General features: G+C 40.6%; 1 protein-coding gene across 1 annotated transcript in view; it reads left to right on the top strand.

Annotated features, from left to right (window-relative positions):
- The first annotated feature begins 1,782 nt into the window (after nt 1-1,782).
- LOC126191110 (damage-control phosphatase ARMT1-like) overlaps nt 1,783-16,665 on the top strand; it is a 53,403-nt gene continuing 38,520 nt past the window's right edge. The window contains exons 1-2 of the mRNA XM_049931851.1: nt 1,783-2,378; nt 3,315-3,420. Coding sequence (XP_049787808.1) covers nt 2,254-2,378; nt 3,315-3,420 — 231 coding nt within the window. The 5' untranslated portion in view covers nt 1,783-2,253. The remainder of the gene's footprint in view (nt 2,379-3,314; nt 3,421-16,665) is intronic.

Here is a 16,665-nt window from a genome sequence, read left to right as displayed (position 1 = left end):
TATGGTTTACATTCATTAAATTAACACTAATGATGGATAATTAAGTGAACATATTTCTGTCTGTTAGAATGGCGTACTAGAACTAACTATCCTGGTTCTTTGTCTTCATCAGGAAGGGGCAGACAAAATAAAAGGAATCCACAAAGATATTATTGCTTTTTATCTGTGACCTATGTAATAGTAGGCTATATTTATTTATTTCTAATAGCTATATTTATGTTAATTATTGATTTGATTCATAATCCAGTTGAAGGCGGAAAATAAAGAGATATTACAAACCTAACATACCTGTCACATCGGAGGAGGACATATACAGCAGTGGTCTTGACTTGAAGCATGTCTGACTCATACACAGACTGAAGTTAATGCTTGCTGCTGCTCCCTTCAACACACAGACGAGACGGCACTTGTTAATTTTCGACTGCATTTTGTCCATTGTCGCTTGTCAACACCGCTGATATTGTGTACCTTTGGAAGACATTTTACTGGTGCACTTTCGTGGCATAATCAGGAGCCAGGTATCAGTAAAGCTTCACGCTTTCTGTTTCCAAATAAAATTATTGCCAAGGGTAATATCCTCTCTATACAAATTACTCTAATATCAACTTTGTCTGCCATTACAGCTGATTTATCCAAACTTGATTCTTAACTAACATAATCTTGCAGTTTCGTCGCTGTGAACTGTGTCCGTTACAACTAATTTATCCATTTCATTCCTTCAATAGTTGTTTTCACACACTTTTTGTGTTTGAACCATTCTCTTACCAGCTGAACACAGCTGTTGCCAGCCAATATGCAATGGGCTTTTGAAGTCACTTTTTAATTTTTCTATATTTTCATCTAATTTTATTTTAGATGTCGGGATCCTTTTATCCTTAGGGGCCCATTAGTACTGCCACAGTTGCCTCAGCCTAGTTACGCCCCTAACGGGGGGGGGGGGGGGGTGTTGTTGGGCATATGACGTTTCATGTGTGTTATAGTATGATAACACCATGACTGCGGTCATCACCCCTCGTCTCGAGCAAACATCAAGCTGCTATTGGTGAAAATATTCATTCAGATTAACTTTTGAGGGGGCGCGAGTGCAACAGTGAAGTTTTTCTTACAAGTAAGTACTATACATTTGCATCTAGTGCAAATCGAACGTACGTTTACATCTACATGCACACTAAGCAATTCACTGTAGAGTACAAACAGAAGATACCATAATAGTACGATTAGGATACCTGCCTGTTCCATTCGTGAATAAGTCTCGGGGAGAATGATGTCCGAATGTTAAATGACTCTATGCGCATTGTAACTGGTCTAATATTCTCTTCACGAACCCCAGGGAGTGAGATGTGGGGGACTGTCCGCTGCAATGTATCCTCATAATACTGGATCTTGAAACCTTGTATGCAGGCTTTCGAAGGACAGCTGGGTCTTTCTAGTTCTTTTCTATCAGGTGTTGCTCAGAGTGAACAATCTGTTGACAGGACAGTTAACTTGTTAAACTTTTGTAATTTGTAATTAGCTCGTAACTATTAACAGATTCTTCTCTTGGCTGAGGACAGAAAGAGACAAGAATAGCTGCAGCTGATTTTAGCTAGTAGTACTGTTCATTTTCTTCCTAATAATGTTCACAATCCTTCTGCTACCTTATATTGTACCACGACCTCCTATGAAAAAGTCGTGATTGTATGCATTTCTTAAAAAGGCAACTAACAACTTCCGTCGTAATTGATAGCTTGCAAAGAAGTGTAAAGATCAACCACACTTGTCGTCACTTATGACCTTAACCTGAACCCAATATAAAGCAAAGGTCCCACACCATACATGCGAAAAATCGCGATTTAGGATTTTTAACATCTATTGTTGACACTCTGTACAATAACTCGTATTGTTGCGAGCTGTTGCTAACCTCGAAATTATCCCTGAACCAAAGAATAGTGACCAGTACTAAAAAAAATACGCTGCTGAAGTTGCGTCATGTTTGTTTACAGTTGTGTCGTCTGCAAGTGTGAAACTCAATATTGTTTTCCCTGTTGCGTTCATTAGTATTGTTGGCACGTGTTATTTGAGTTTCGTATTTGTATGCCAAACAGATGTAGGCATTAGAATTTAGACTTGCGCTTCGGAAGCGAAACTGCAGATGTACGGTATCATTAATTTCGTTTTTTTCTCAACGCGTGTGATTTGATAACAAGAACGTTACATAAAGATCGAAATGCGTGCATATGCAAACACTTTTCCCGGGTTTAGATCGCTGGACTGATGCAGTTGTTCGAGTGGCTTTTTAACTTTTTGCATATTTGTATTTTATTTGCAATGCGTTCGAACGAAGATTGCATTGATGTGGAAACTCCACCAGGTGTGCCACTCAGCGCTCAGTATATGAGGTAAATTTAATTTACTTATTATCTCAAAAAATTGTGCATTACGTTGAGTGTGACCGTCGTTATTTGAGAGTTCTTATGTGTGCTTCCTTTAGGATGCAAAAAAAAAAAAAAAAAAAAAAAGATGGATATAAAGAGTTACATATTTCTACAGAATTCTCGAAGAAATATTTCTCTGTATTTAGTCGCGTTTTGAAAATTTGCTGTACGGTTTAGCTTGTGAGGACACAGAATAGAGATTGTGGTATCTGCTGTAACTTAAAGAAAATTCGAAATCAAGTGGGTACAATACAAACACAAAGCTTTTGGGAATGAATATTGATTGTCCAATGACGTGAAATACACACAAGTAGATACAGGCAAAGAGAATGTCATCAGTCCTTACACTCATATCATCAGTGTTTAACAGCCAGTGCCTTGTGGTGGCGTGCCATTTCTGTAATCACCCAATTCTGATTCTATGAAATGCTTAAAACATGAACACAGGGATTAAAACTGCGTGATAATTTGTCCAAGGAGATGGAACAGAATTATAATAGGCCTACGTGTATTTGCCGTCAAAGCAGGATTTTTAAATATTATGTACTACACAGTTAAGGATTACTAACAGTAAGAGGGTAAAAAAAGGTGTATGTGTTAAGCACACTTGTTTCAAGTATGTAAAATTTAAGAGAACTACACAGTAGGTATAACTGACAGTCAAAGACATGGACTTCAGTTTTGTGATATTAAAGGCTTATGTTCTTTCTGGACATCCTGATTTGTTACATTTTTTGTGGTTTTCGTAAATAACATAATGTAAATGCTGAGACAATTTTCATATGTCTACATATTGTATATTACTTGTGTTTTCCTTGCATTAAGCTGGCAGATCCCGTATGATTGTAGAATGCTTGGACAAGTACATTAGTAATACTGAATGCAATTTAAATTTTTCAGGAGTTTTGCATATGCAACAGTGAAGGATCGGCTACCCGTTATATTGACCCAGGTCATTGATCATTTAGTGCGAGACAAGGAAGAAATCATTAAAGGCCATGGAGAGGTAAAGTCCGCGAAGCAGTCTCCATTTCTTTTGTTAACATTATTTTTTATGATACACCTAAATTTTACTCAGACAATCATGCACTGTGAAAGCTATCAATGACACTTAGCAAAATTTGTCTTTTATTTGGAAATTAGAGTAAGATCAACAAACTTAAATTCATGAAGCTACATGACATAATAGCATAGCTGTGCTGTAACATTCCATGCATTTTTTTTAAAGAAAAAATGTTAATGGTGTAATAATTATGGCAAAGAATGATACTCAGTGAAGAACATGTTGTGGGAATACATTATTTGCATGGAGATGACTACATCATGCTGCAATGCAGTTGTTTTGGAAAGCTTTAATCCTGGAAAAATTTGTTGGGATATAATTACTAAAGTATATGCAAAGTTGACATGTGTGCAAATTATCAGAAACTTTTATTTCACGCATGTCTGCAGCCCCTCTAAAACACACTGTTCATATTAAGCAATAATAAGAAACTTATTTACTGGTCTCATATAGGTACTAACTGACTGACAGTAGTTGCTCTGTATTGTAGGCCCATAACTTTAAAAGAAATGCTGTTAATCTAAAATAAAATGTCAAAATAGGAATGGGAATGGACTTTGCATCAAATCATTGCTGTTGATTTTCAGTCATTGGGTTGGGTTGATGTGGTCCACTACAGCTTCCTCCCTTATATAGGGTATTTTAACATGTTGTTTGCCCTCTACAAATGTTTCAGGTCGACCGAAGCGTCCGATCCCACCCGTCGGCTTTGACCCGTGACGTAAGGCTGTTGTGGTGTGTGACGTCACGACGGCGCGGAATTTAGTTTGTGAGAGTGGCGTGTTTGTAGGTGTCGTTTTGATGCGATCGGTGGCGCTCTCTGGTGGTGTGTTAGGTGATGTTTTTGGTTTAGTTTGCGAGTGTGGCGCCGTGTGTGAATTTTGGTAAATTGCTTTTTTTACGTCTTTGGTAGGTATGGATATGACTGACAGGGTCAACAGTTTTCGGTTGTCGGCTATGATGGGGGATAGTGCGTTGTCTCTAATAAAATTTCTTCAACTATTCGAATTTTTTGATGAAGTCGTGAAGTGTTCAGTATGCTGTGAAGAAATGAGCCTTACTTATAAAGTTCCGGCGTCTCGGACCAGGGACGGCTGTATGTGGAGATGTTGTAAGGATAACAGGGCAAGGGAAGTGTTCGATCCCAATGTGTGGCTGTATCGGGAGATGTTTTTGAGCTATATACAGTGGCGGTCGAAATAATAGAGCCACCTCTATTGACGAGATTAAGAACTAGGATATCTATTAGTTCGCGAAATCGCCACGAGTGCCGTGTTGTCAGTCCCTTGTAGACAACATCAGGGAAGACGTTGCTGCTATCTTTAGTCGTCCGAAAGGAAGCGTTTGAGCTAGACGTGTGACAAGAGGCATAAAGGTAAGAATCTTATGGGTCAAAATAATAGAGCCGCTTTACACATGTGCCTTTAAATTGATTTTTATGCAGTTGTTTTGTATGTAAATTGACGTGTGGTTTTGTTTACATTCGTCTAGATGGGCAGAGCAAAGCATACCAGTGAAGATGAGCGTATAGTAATGTTCCGGATGTTCAAAAGTGGGATGTCCATGAATAAAATAGCCAATGTCTTCCACGTTTCGCGAAAACGAGTCCAGAACGCCATGAGACGGTCAAAACAAACAAAGCCGCAGGTGGAGAACAGGGGGCGACCTCGTGTAACTACTCCTCGCGTAGACAGACTCATCACTAGGGAAGTGAAGAAAGACCCATTTTTGTCAACACCACGACTGAAAGCCATTTTGTTTAGCGACGAACATGATGTTCAACCATCAACCTCAACGATTCAAAGACGACTGAGATCTGCAAAATTGAATGGGCGCATTGCAAGAAAGAAGCCACATGTTTCACAAGCTAATGTTCGGAAAAGGTTAGCCTTTGCCCGGAGAAATGAACAAAAACCTAATACTTGGTGGAGGAACATCCTTTGGTCCGATGAATCCAAGTTTAATAGGTTTGCCTCAGACGGAAAAGTCTATGTGCGCCGCCCACCAAACCAGGAATTTAATCCCAAGTACACTTTAAAAACTGTGAAATACGGTGGCGGAAGTGTTATGGTATGGGGATGTTTTTCGTGGTACGGCATTGGTCCAATACACCGTATCAACGGCATAATGAACGCAGAAATGTACAAAGACATCTTGGCAAATGTGATGCTGCCTTATGCTGAAGAGGAAATGCCGCTGAAATGGAAATTTCAGCACGATAACGATCCAAAGCATACTGCAAGGATCATAAGGCAGTTTGTTCAAGAGCACAATATCGAAGTATTAGAGTGGCCACCTCAGTCCCCTGACGCATCACCCATTGAGAACTTATGGGAGATCTTAGACAAGAGAATTGACCGCTCAAAAGCTACATCTTCAGAAAAACTGTGGGAAGAAATCCAGAGAGCCTGGTATGCGATCAGTAGTGACGAATGCAGGCGTTTAGTAGACTCTATGGGTAAGAGGTGCAGGGCAATCCTCAAAAATAAGGGTTACCCCACGAAGTACTAATGCAGTCCTATGCAAAAAAGACTGTTCCTGTACGTTTCATAAGACTGAGATCAAGTACAATATATTTGTTTCAATTGGCTCTATTTTTTTGACCCTGTGGTCTGGTATTCTTTTGAATATTATTGATTATTACTGATTATTTTGAGTTGTGTTATCGATATAACTGACTATAGTACAATGTGACTCTGTTGTAATGGTTTCCATCATAGTTCAAACATGTCTAGTAATAAATGTGCACTTTATTCCAAACCTTTGCCAGGTGGCTCTATTATTTTGACCGCCACTGTAGGTCAAGGGAAGTGTTAGGTCCTAATTTATGGGATCGGGAGCTGCTGTTGAGCTATATAGGTCAAGGGAAGTGTCCGATTCCAGATGATATTGTGTTTAGTGGTGTTTGGGGAGTTTTGTGATGTCGGTTTTTTTCGTCGTTTTGCGTGGTTTTGTATGGGGTGAGTGTCTAAATTTGTTTATATTTAGTTTGCCCCCACCCAAAAACCCCCTATATCCCACGCTTGTCCCGTTAGTGTCATTAGGCTTTTTGTGGAACGTGTGTATGTTTGTTTTTCGATTTATTTTCGTCCTCATAATGTGTACGTAACGACTTTATATGCGCTATATTGGAATCGTGGTTTATGGTCGTTTCCGTCATATTTGTGACGTTATGGGTCAAAGCGGACGGGTGGGATCGGACGCTTCCGTATTTCCAATGTTTCTGGTGCCACGAAAGTTGTTCCCTGATGTTCTAACATATGTCCATAATTTTGTCCCATGTTCTAGTTAATACTTACCATATATTTCTTTCTTCACTGATTCTGCAGAGAACTGTCTCATCTCTTATATTATCAGCTCACTTTTTCAGCATTGTTCCATAGCACCACATCTCAAATGCTTTAGTTCTCATTCTTTCTGGTGCGCCAGTTTGTGCTGTTGATTGGAAGTGTAATGTGCAGTGCTGATGAGAGCAGTAGACTGATGAGAAGAAAATAATTCAGAAAGCTAGTGGAATAAACGGCAGATAACAGTGCCCTGTGATGACATATTATATCTGCATGAGAGTAATGAGTTGCTAAAATAGACTCATGATAACTCCTTGTTGCCTGTTGTAAAAGGCGACTAAAAGGAGGCCTATCACAGGTGAGTTAACACATTGATAGCAACTGTTATCAGGACAACCAAGATGCATTCTGAGATGTGCAACACTTTCATTTCCTGTGAAGATTCCGCACACCCCACATTTGTGTTGATTTATGCAGACACCCAAAAGCTACCTCCCCATGAATGTCCATTCTGGGACATTAGGACTCTGATGTATGGCAGATAGGCACTTTTGTAATGGGTGGCACCCATGGAGAGGGGATACAAATGAAGCAAGTGGCATCAGGATAGTTCATCTGCAGTGAAATGAATCAGACTGCCCAGATGAGTTACTGTGTTCACATGGTCACCTCAGATAGAAAACAAAATTTTAGGATAGAGAAATATAACCCAGTAACTTTTCCGTCTTTGGGCACAACACACCATGGAGGAGAATTGAGTAATTTACCCAATGCTTAGCATACCCCAGAACTGGCATAAAATATTTCACCACGGAGCTAGATGTGAAAAACTGAGAAAAGACGAGAAACGAATCTGTTGATCAAAACACTGAGCACTAAGAAATTACAGACAATTCACATCTGTGACAGTCTTAGAAGGTTACTAGTCACCATCGCTCCTTATAACAAACTTAATACCTCAGGGTCTCATTTTTCATTAGGACCTCACTTTACAAACTGACAAAATAGTGCAATAACGTGGAGTGACACAGTTCAACTCGGAGTGTTGCATTTAGAGAGGATCAAAAGATAACAGAGGGTATTGCTACTTTGATCTAGACCAATACCTTTGAAGGGAATGTTATACCTGAGATGGTAAAGGTTATAGTATGTAAGGGCAACATTAATCATGTTTTCACACCTGTTAAGTGCCTGAGTTTATGATATACATCTTTCCACTCAATTAATGATTCTGCATGATGCAGGGCATCATCACATCAAGACAGACCATAAGAGCAACTAGTTTGTTACACTGCCTGATAAAAAAAAATGCAAAACACTGAGAAGACATAGTTGGATGTCAGAATAACTTTGTATGCACACATACAACATTGGCAAGTATATAAATGATTAGAATTGCAGTTCTCTGTGCCATGTCAAACAGCCACCAGAGTGCATTAGGGTTGTTTGCATGTAATGTTGTCTACAAGGGGCATAAACAGCGTCAGATATTGAGGAATCACTGTGAAGGGCATGGAGATGCTGCATACTTGTGTGAGACAGTGGTATCAACACCTGACAAAATTTGAGAGAGAGCTCATTGTAAGTGTCCATTTGGACAGCTGATTGAATCATGCAATATCCAGGGTTTTGAGGCATTCTCATGTGGCCCGATGTTGGACTGCATGGAAAAGTGAGCGCAAGGATAAGCATCATCAAGGTTTTGGTCAACCACATCTGACCACCGCAAGGGAGGATTTGCCATACTGTGCACCAGGCACATTGTAACCCTTTCACTACCCCACCCACCCTCTGATAACACGTTATAGACTTCTTCCGGTGTTCTGTGTCATCCCACGCCATTGGTCAGTTAAGCTTTCAGGTCAATACTTGTAGTGATTGAGGGATTTCTGATAGCACAGTGACAAATCACAAACACTCTCATGCGTTAACACTGTAGCGTCAAGTCCAATCACAACTTGGGCTACAGCACTGTGTTCAAAAGACCGCACCAGAGTGTAGCTCAGGCCACGATTTTGTTGATGCGTGAGCAACCTGTCACTCAGAAACTGGACTCGTTTCATATGAGAACAGTGTATAGACATCTCACTACCTGTCCCTGAACAGGTACTGCCTTCTGTTGTCAATTTCTAGAATTATTTTGAAAGAAACTAGCGAATTTAAAAGCTGCTGTTGTGAATAATTGAGCCGATATGTGATCACATTGTCATTATTTTGTGTCAGTACACATTAGATGAACTCATTAGATGCTGCCCCTCCCCCTCCCCCTCCAGTGAACCATGGACCTTGCCATTGGTTTAGAGGCTTGCATGCCTCAGTGATACAGATAGCTATACCATAGGCCCAAACATGATAGAGGGAGGCTAGACAAATGTGGTTCCTGAAGAGGGGCAGCTGCTTTTCAGTAGGTGCAGAGGCAACAGTCTGTATGGTTCACTGATCTGGCCTTGTAACATCAACCAAAACGGCCTTGCTCTGTGGCCACTACAAACGGCTGAAAGCAAGGGGAAACTACAGCCGTAACTGTTATTGAGGGCAAGCAGCTGTACTCTATGATTAAATGATGATGGCATCCTCTTGGGTAAAATATTCCAGAAGTAAAATAGTCCCCCATTTGAATCTCCTTGTGGGGACTACTCAGGAAGACGTTGTTATCAGGAGAAACAAAACTGGCATTCTACGGATCGGAGCATGGGATATCAGATCCCTTCATCAGGCAGGTAGGTTAGAAAGTCTAAAAAGGGAAGTGGATGGGTTGAAGTTACATATAATGGAAATTAGCGAAGTTCGGAGGCAGGAGGAACAAGACTTCTGGTCAGGTGAATACAGGGTTGTAAACACAAAATCAAATAGGGCTAAGGGCTAATGCAGGAGTAAGTTTGATAATGAATAAAAAAATAGGAATGTGGATAAGTTACTATGAACAGCGTAGTGAACACATTATTGTAGCCAAGATAGACACGAGGCCCACATCGACCACGGTAGTACAAGTTTATATACCAGCTAGCTCCGCAGATGAGAAGGAGACTGAGGAAATGTATGATGAGATAAAAGAAATTATTCAGATAGTTACGGGAGATAAAAATTTTATAGTCACAGGGGACTGGAATTCGATAGTAGGAAAAGGAAGAGAGGGAAAAGTAGTAGGTAAATATGGACTGGGTGAAAGGAATGAAAGAGAAGCCGCCCAGCAGAATTTTGCACAGAGCATAATTTAATTATAGATAACACTTGGTTTAAGAATAATGAAAGAAGGTTGCATATGTGGAAGAGACCTGGAGACACTGGAAGGTTTCAGATTCATTATATAATGCTAAGACAGAGATTTAGGAACCAGATCGTAAATCGTAAGGCATTTCCAACAGTAGATGTCGACTCTGACCACAATTTATTGGGTATGAACTACAGATTAAAACTGAAAAATCTGCAAATTTGAGGAGATGGGACTTGGATAAATTGAAAGAACCACAGGTTGTACGGTGTTTCAGATGAAGCATTAGGGAGCGACTGACAAGTGATGAAATAGTGAATGTAGCAGAGGATCAAATAGGTAAAAAGATGAGTGCTAGTAGAAATCCTTGGGTAACACAAGAGATATTGAATAATTTAATTGATGAAAGGAGAAAATATAAAATTGCAATAAATGGAGCAAGTGAAAGGGAATAAAAATGTCTAAAAAATGAGATCGACAGGAAGTGCAAAATGGCTAAGCAGAAATTGCTAGAGAACAAATGTAAGGATGTAGAAGGTTATATCACTAGGGGTAAGACAGATGCTGCCTACAGGAAAATTAGAGAGACCTTTGGAGAGAAAAGAACCACTTGTATGAATGTAAATAGCTCAAATGGAAAACCAGTCCTAAGCAAAGAGAGGAAATCAGAAAGCTGGAAGGAATATATAAAGCGTCTGTACAAGGGAGATGTACTTGAGGGCAATATTATGGAAATGGAAGAGGATGTAGATGAAGATGAGAAGGGAGATATAATGGTGCATGAAAAATTTGACAAAGCACTGAAAGACTCAAGTTTAGACAAGGTCCCGGGAGTTGGCAACATTCCATTAGAACTACTGATAGCTGTGGGAGAGCCATTCATGACAAAACTCTTCCATCTGGTGTGCAAGATGTATGAGACGGGCGTCAGATTCCGAGGACGATGTAATAATTCCAATTCCGAAGAAAGCAGGTACTGACAGGTGTGAAATCAGTTTAATAAGTCACAGTTGTAAAATACTAACATGAATCCTTTACAGAAGAATGGAAAAACTGGTACAAGCCGATCTCAGGGAAGGTCAGTTTGGATTCTGGAGAATTGTAGGAACATGCGAGGCAATACTGACCCTACAATTTCTCATAGAAGTTAGGTTAAGAAAAGGCAAACCTACACTTGTAGCATTTGTAGACATAGAGGAAGCTTTTGACAATGTTGACTGGAATACTCTCTTTCAGATTCTGAGGGTGCCAGGAGTAAAGTACAGGGAATGAAAGGCTATTTACAAATTGTACAGAAAGAGGGCAGTTACAAGAGTCGAGGGGCACAAAAGGGAGGCAGTGGTTGAGAAGGGAATGAGACAGGGTTGTAGCCTATCCCTTAAGTTATTCAATCTATATATTGAGTAAGCAGCTTAGGAAACCAAAGAAAAATTTGGAGTAGGAATTAAAGTCCAGGGAGAAGAAATAAAAATTTTGAGGTTTGCTGATGACATTGTAATTTTGTCATCGAATATAGATTTAAGGGTTAGTAAGTCCTTTCAGAAAGTGCTTGTATGGAGTGTAGCCATGTATGGAAGTGGAACATGGATGATAAATGGTTTAGACAAGAAGAGAATAGAAGCTTTCAAAATGTGGTACTACAGATGAATGCTGAAGCTTAAGTGGGTACATCACATAACTAATGAGGAGGTACTGAACAGAACTGGGGAGAAGAGAAATTTGTGGTACAACCTGACTGTAAGAAAGGATCGATTGGTTGGACACATTCTGCAGCATCAAGGGATCACTAATTTAGTGTTGGAGGGAAGTGGGGGGGGGGGGGGGATTGTAGAGAGATACCAAATGATGAATACAGTAAGCAGATTCAGAAGGATGTGGGTTGCAGTAGTTTCTCACAGATAAAGAGGCTTGCAGAGTATAGAGTAGCATGGAGAGCTGCCTCAAACCAGTCTTTGGACTGAAGACCACAACAACTCATTAGATTTTGCTGTTATTCTGGTACAGATATTTCACGTTTGTTGAGTGAATACAAGATTTTGGAAGGACAAGAAGAAGAAATCGCTCAGTAACTCATCTTGCACTTGTTTTCGAAAAGATAATCATATTTTCTGTCATCATTATTTTAAATTTGCAACCTATCAAAGAACTAATGTAAATACGAAAAAGAAATCTTGAAACTTGGTCTTTTTTTTAGTATATATTATTCTTTGACATGTCAATTACATATGTACCAGTAACACTCTAAATAATGGCATAAATGGCTGGTTGTTAAAATGTTAGCTCTCGTGTGACAATGTTGTGATATCATTTTTCAATAGAACAATGCTCATTCACACAGGGCACGTGTGTATATGAACTGTCTGCATGATGTTGAAATACTCCATGGCGAGCAAGTTACTCAGGTCTGTCCCTGATGGAACATTGTGGGACAATCTCAGATGTTAACTTTGTCCCAGTGCCAGTATCCAAGGTATCAAGGACCAGTTACAACAGCTTGCCTCAGGAGAGGATGCATTTGTGTTATGACACCCCTCCCACCCAAATCAGTGTAATCATCCAGGCCAGTGAGGGTACAACATCATACTAATAAGTGGGCTTATACTGCCAAATTCTTTGTAAACTTGACTCGATATTGTAATCACTGCAGTAACATCATAGATCCTCCCAAAGTGTGACATTTCATTTCATTTCCTCCTTTTCTGGGTGTGTCACTTTTTTGTCAGGCAGTGCAGATGTAAACTGCCCAGAAATACACCGTGCTTCATTTACTGATTTGTCCAGCATTCAAGAATGAGAAAAAGATTAAGGCGTACAAAATGCCTGACTGCATACCATATTATGTTACTAGAGAGCAGGACGAACTGCCACGCACTATCAGTGTTTTTTTGTTTTGTTTGGGGAAGGAGACCAGACAGCGAGGTCATTGGTCTCATCGGATTAGGGAAGGACGGGGAAGGAAGTCGGCCATGCCCTTTGAAAGGAACCATCCCAGCATTTGCCTGGAGCGATTTAGGGAAATCACGGAAAACCTAAATCAGGATGGCCGGACGCGGGATTGAACCGTCGTCCTCCCAAATGCGAGTCCAGTGTCTAACCACTGCGCCACCTCGCTCTGTCACTACCAGTATGTTACCAAACTTCGGTAACACAGTAGCAAAATTTAACAGGATGTGACAAAAATACATTGTCTAACATTCCCAACTATTTAACCTAGAATAGGGGTGGAATATTATTTTTAAGCAGAAGCAGGATAGTATCCACTCAAAAAGTATTATTGAAAACACTTTCCACACAAGTATTGAAATCAGGACGTGCACGGGAAAATTCAACTTTACTGATGTGACTCTCACAAATATACATTCATTTTGAAAATATTAGGTTTATAGTCTGTTTTTCATGTTGGTATTCTGGTTGCTATGAGGTTATTTATCAATTATCATTTTTTATTTATAGTTCACATTTGCCGTTTGAGTTTACATATTGTAGTTTTGTCCTTTGGAGATAGTGAGTGGAGCTGTTGATGCTAGAAAACGGGGTGCCAAATGGAGAATTCGGAACATTTCTGACATATTCTTCTATTTGATTTCAATAGAGGGGTGACAGCAGTGGAGGCAGCCAGAAACATTTGCCCCATGTATGGAGTAATGAGTAATGCCATTGGACACAGCATGGCAAGAAAATGATTTTCTCATTTGAAAGTGGATCGTTTTGACATTAATGGCTCTTCACATTCGGCTGTGGTATCTACATCTACATCTACATCCATACTCCGCAAGCCACCTGACGGTGTGTGGCGGAGGGTACCTTCAGTACCTCTATCGGTTCTCCCTTCTATTCCAGTCTCGTATTGTTCGTGGAAAGAAGGATTGTCGGTATGCCTCTGTGTGGGCTCTAATCTCTCTGATTTTATCCTCATGGTCTCTTCGCGAGATATACGTAGGAGGGAGCAATATACTGCTTGACTCTTCGGTGAAGGTATGTTCTCGAAACTTTGACAAAAGCCCGTACCGAGCTACTGAGCGTCTCTCCTGCAGAGTCTTCCACTGGAGTTTATCTATCATCTCCGTAACGCTTTCGCGATTACTAAATGATCCTGTAACGAAGCGCGCTGCTCTCTGTTGGATCTTCTCTATGTCTTGTATCAACCCTATCTGGTACGGATCCCACACTGCTGAGCAGTATTCAAGCAGTGGGCGAACAAGCGTACTGTAACCTACTTCCTTTGTTTTCGGATTGCATTTCCTTAGGATTCTTCCAATGAATCTCAGTCTGGCATCTGCTTTACCGACAATCAACATTATATGATCATTCCATTTTAAATCACTCCTAATGCGTACTCCCAGATAATTTATGGTATTAACTGCTTCCAGTTGCTGACCTGCTATTTTGTAGCTAAATGATAAAGGATCTATCTTTCTGTGTATTCGCAGCACATTACACTTGTCTACATTGAGATTCAGTTGCCATTCCCTGCACCATGCGTCAATTCGCTGCAGATCCTCCTGCATTTCAGTACAATTTTCCATTGTTACAACCTCTCGATACACCACAGCATCATCTGCAAAAAGCCTCAGTGAACTTCCGATGTCATCCACCAGGTCATTTATGTATATTGTGAATAGCAACGGTCCTATGACACTCCCCTGCGGCACACCTGAAATTACTCTTACTTCGGAAGACTTCTCTCCATTGAGAATAACATGCTGCGTCCTGTTATCTAGGAACTCCTCAATCCAATCACACAATTGGTCTGATAGTCCATATGCTCTTACTTTGTTCAATAAACGACTGTGGGGAACTGTATCGATCGCCTTGCGGAAGTCAAGAAACACGGCATCTACCTGTGAACCCGTGTCTATGGCCCTCTGAGTCTCGTGGACGAATAGCGCGAGCTGGGTTTCACATGACCGTCTTTTTCGAAACCCATGCTGATTCCTACAGAGTAGATTTCTAGTCTCCAGAAAAGTCATTATACTCGAACACAAGACGTGTTCCAAAATTCTACAACTGATCAACGTTAGAGATATAGGTCTATAGTTCTGCACATCTGTTCGACGTCCCTTCTTGAAAACGGGGATGACCTGTGCCCTTTTCCAATCCTTTGGAACGCTACGCTCTTCTAGAGACCTACGGTACACCGCTGCAAGAAGGGGGGCAAGTTCCTTCGCGTACTCTGTGTAAAATTGAACTGGTATCCCATCAGGTCCAGAGGCCTTTCCTCTTTTGAGCGATTTTAATTGTTTCTCTATCCCTCTGTCATCTATTTCGATATCTACCATTTTGTCATCTGTGCGACAATCTAGAGAAGGAACTACAGTGCAATCTTCCTCTGTGAAACAACTTTGGAAAAAGACATTTAGTATTTCGGCCTTTAGTCTGTCATCCTCTGTTTCAGTACCATTTTGGTCACAGAGTGTCTGGACATTTTGTTTTGATCCACCTACCGCTTTGACATATGACCAAAATTTCTTAGGATTTTCTGCCAAGTCAGTACATAGAACTTTACTTTCGAATTCATTGAACGCCTCTCGCATAGCTCTCTTCACACTACATTTCGCTTCGCGTAATTTTTGTTTGTCTGCAAGGCTTCAGCTATGTTTATGTTTGCTGTGAAGTTCCCTTTGCTTCCGCAGCAGTTTTCTAACTCGGTTGTTGAACCACGGTGGCTCTTTTCCATCTCTTACGATCTTGCTTGGCACATACTCATCTAACGCATATTGTACGATGGTTTTGAACTTTGTCCACTGATCCTCAACACTATCAGTACTTGAGACAAAACTTTTGTGTTGAGCCAACAGGTACTCTGAAATCTGCTTTTTGTCACTTTTTCTAAACAGAAAAATCTTTCTACCCTTTTTAATATTCCTATTTACGGCTGAAATCATCGATGCCGTAACCGCTTTATGATCACTGATTCCCTGTTCTGCGTTAACTTTTTCAAATAGTTCGGGTCTGTTTGTCACCAGAAGGTCTAATATGTTATCGCCACGAGTCGGTTCTCTGTTTAACTGCTCAAGGTAGTTTTCAGATAAAGCACTTAAAAAAATTTCACTGGATTCTTTGTCCCTGCCACCCGTTATGAACGTCTGAGTCTCCCAGTCTATATCCGGCAAATTAAAATCTCCACCCAGAACTATAACATGGTGGGGAAATCTACTCGAAATATTTTCCAAATTATCCTTCAGGTGCTCAGCCACAACAGCTGCTGAGCCAGGGGGCCTATAGAGACATCCAATTACCATGTCTGAGCCTGCTTTAACCGCGACCTTCACCCAAATCATTTCACATTTCGGATCTCCGTCAATTTCCTTCGATACTATTGCACTTCTTAACGCTATAAACACGCCTCCCCCTTCACTGTTCAGCCTGTCTCTGCGGTATACATTTCAATCTGAGTTTAGGATTTCGTTACTGTTTACGTCTGGTTTCAGCCAACTTTCTGTCCCTAGTACTATATGGGCGTTGTGATCGTTTATTAATGAGAGCAGTTCTGGGACCTTTCTATAGACGCTCCTGCAGTTTACTATTAGCACATTAATATTGTTATTCCCTGTTGCATTTTGCCTACTCCTATCTTGCCGCGTCTCAGGAGGCGTCTTGTCGGGCCTAGGGAGGGGATTCTCTAACCTAAAAAACCCCCATGTGCACTCCACACGTACTCCGCTACCCTTGTAGTCGCTTCCGGCGTGT

The sequence above is a fragment of the Schistocerca cancellata genome, chromosome 6 (assembly GCF_023864275.1).
Source record: "Schistocerca cancellata isolate TAMUIC-IGC-003103 chromosome 6, iqSchCanc2.1, whole genome shotgun sequence".
NCBI lineage: Eukaryota > Metazoa > Arthropoda > Insecta > Orthoptera > Acrididae > Schistocerca > Schistocerca cancellata.
This window is presented reverse-complemented; position numbering and strand designations above follow the sequence as displayed.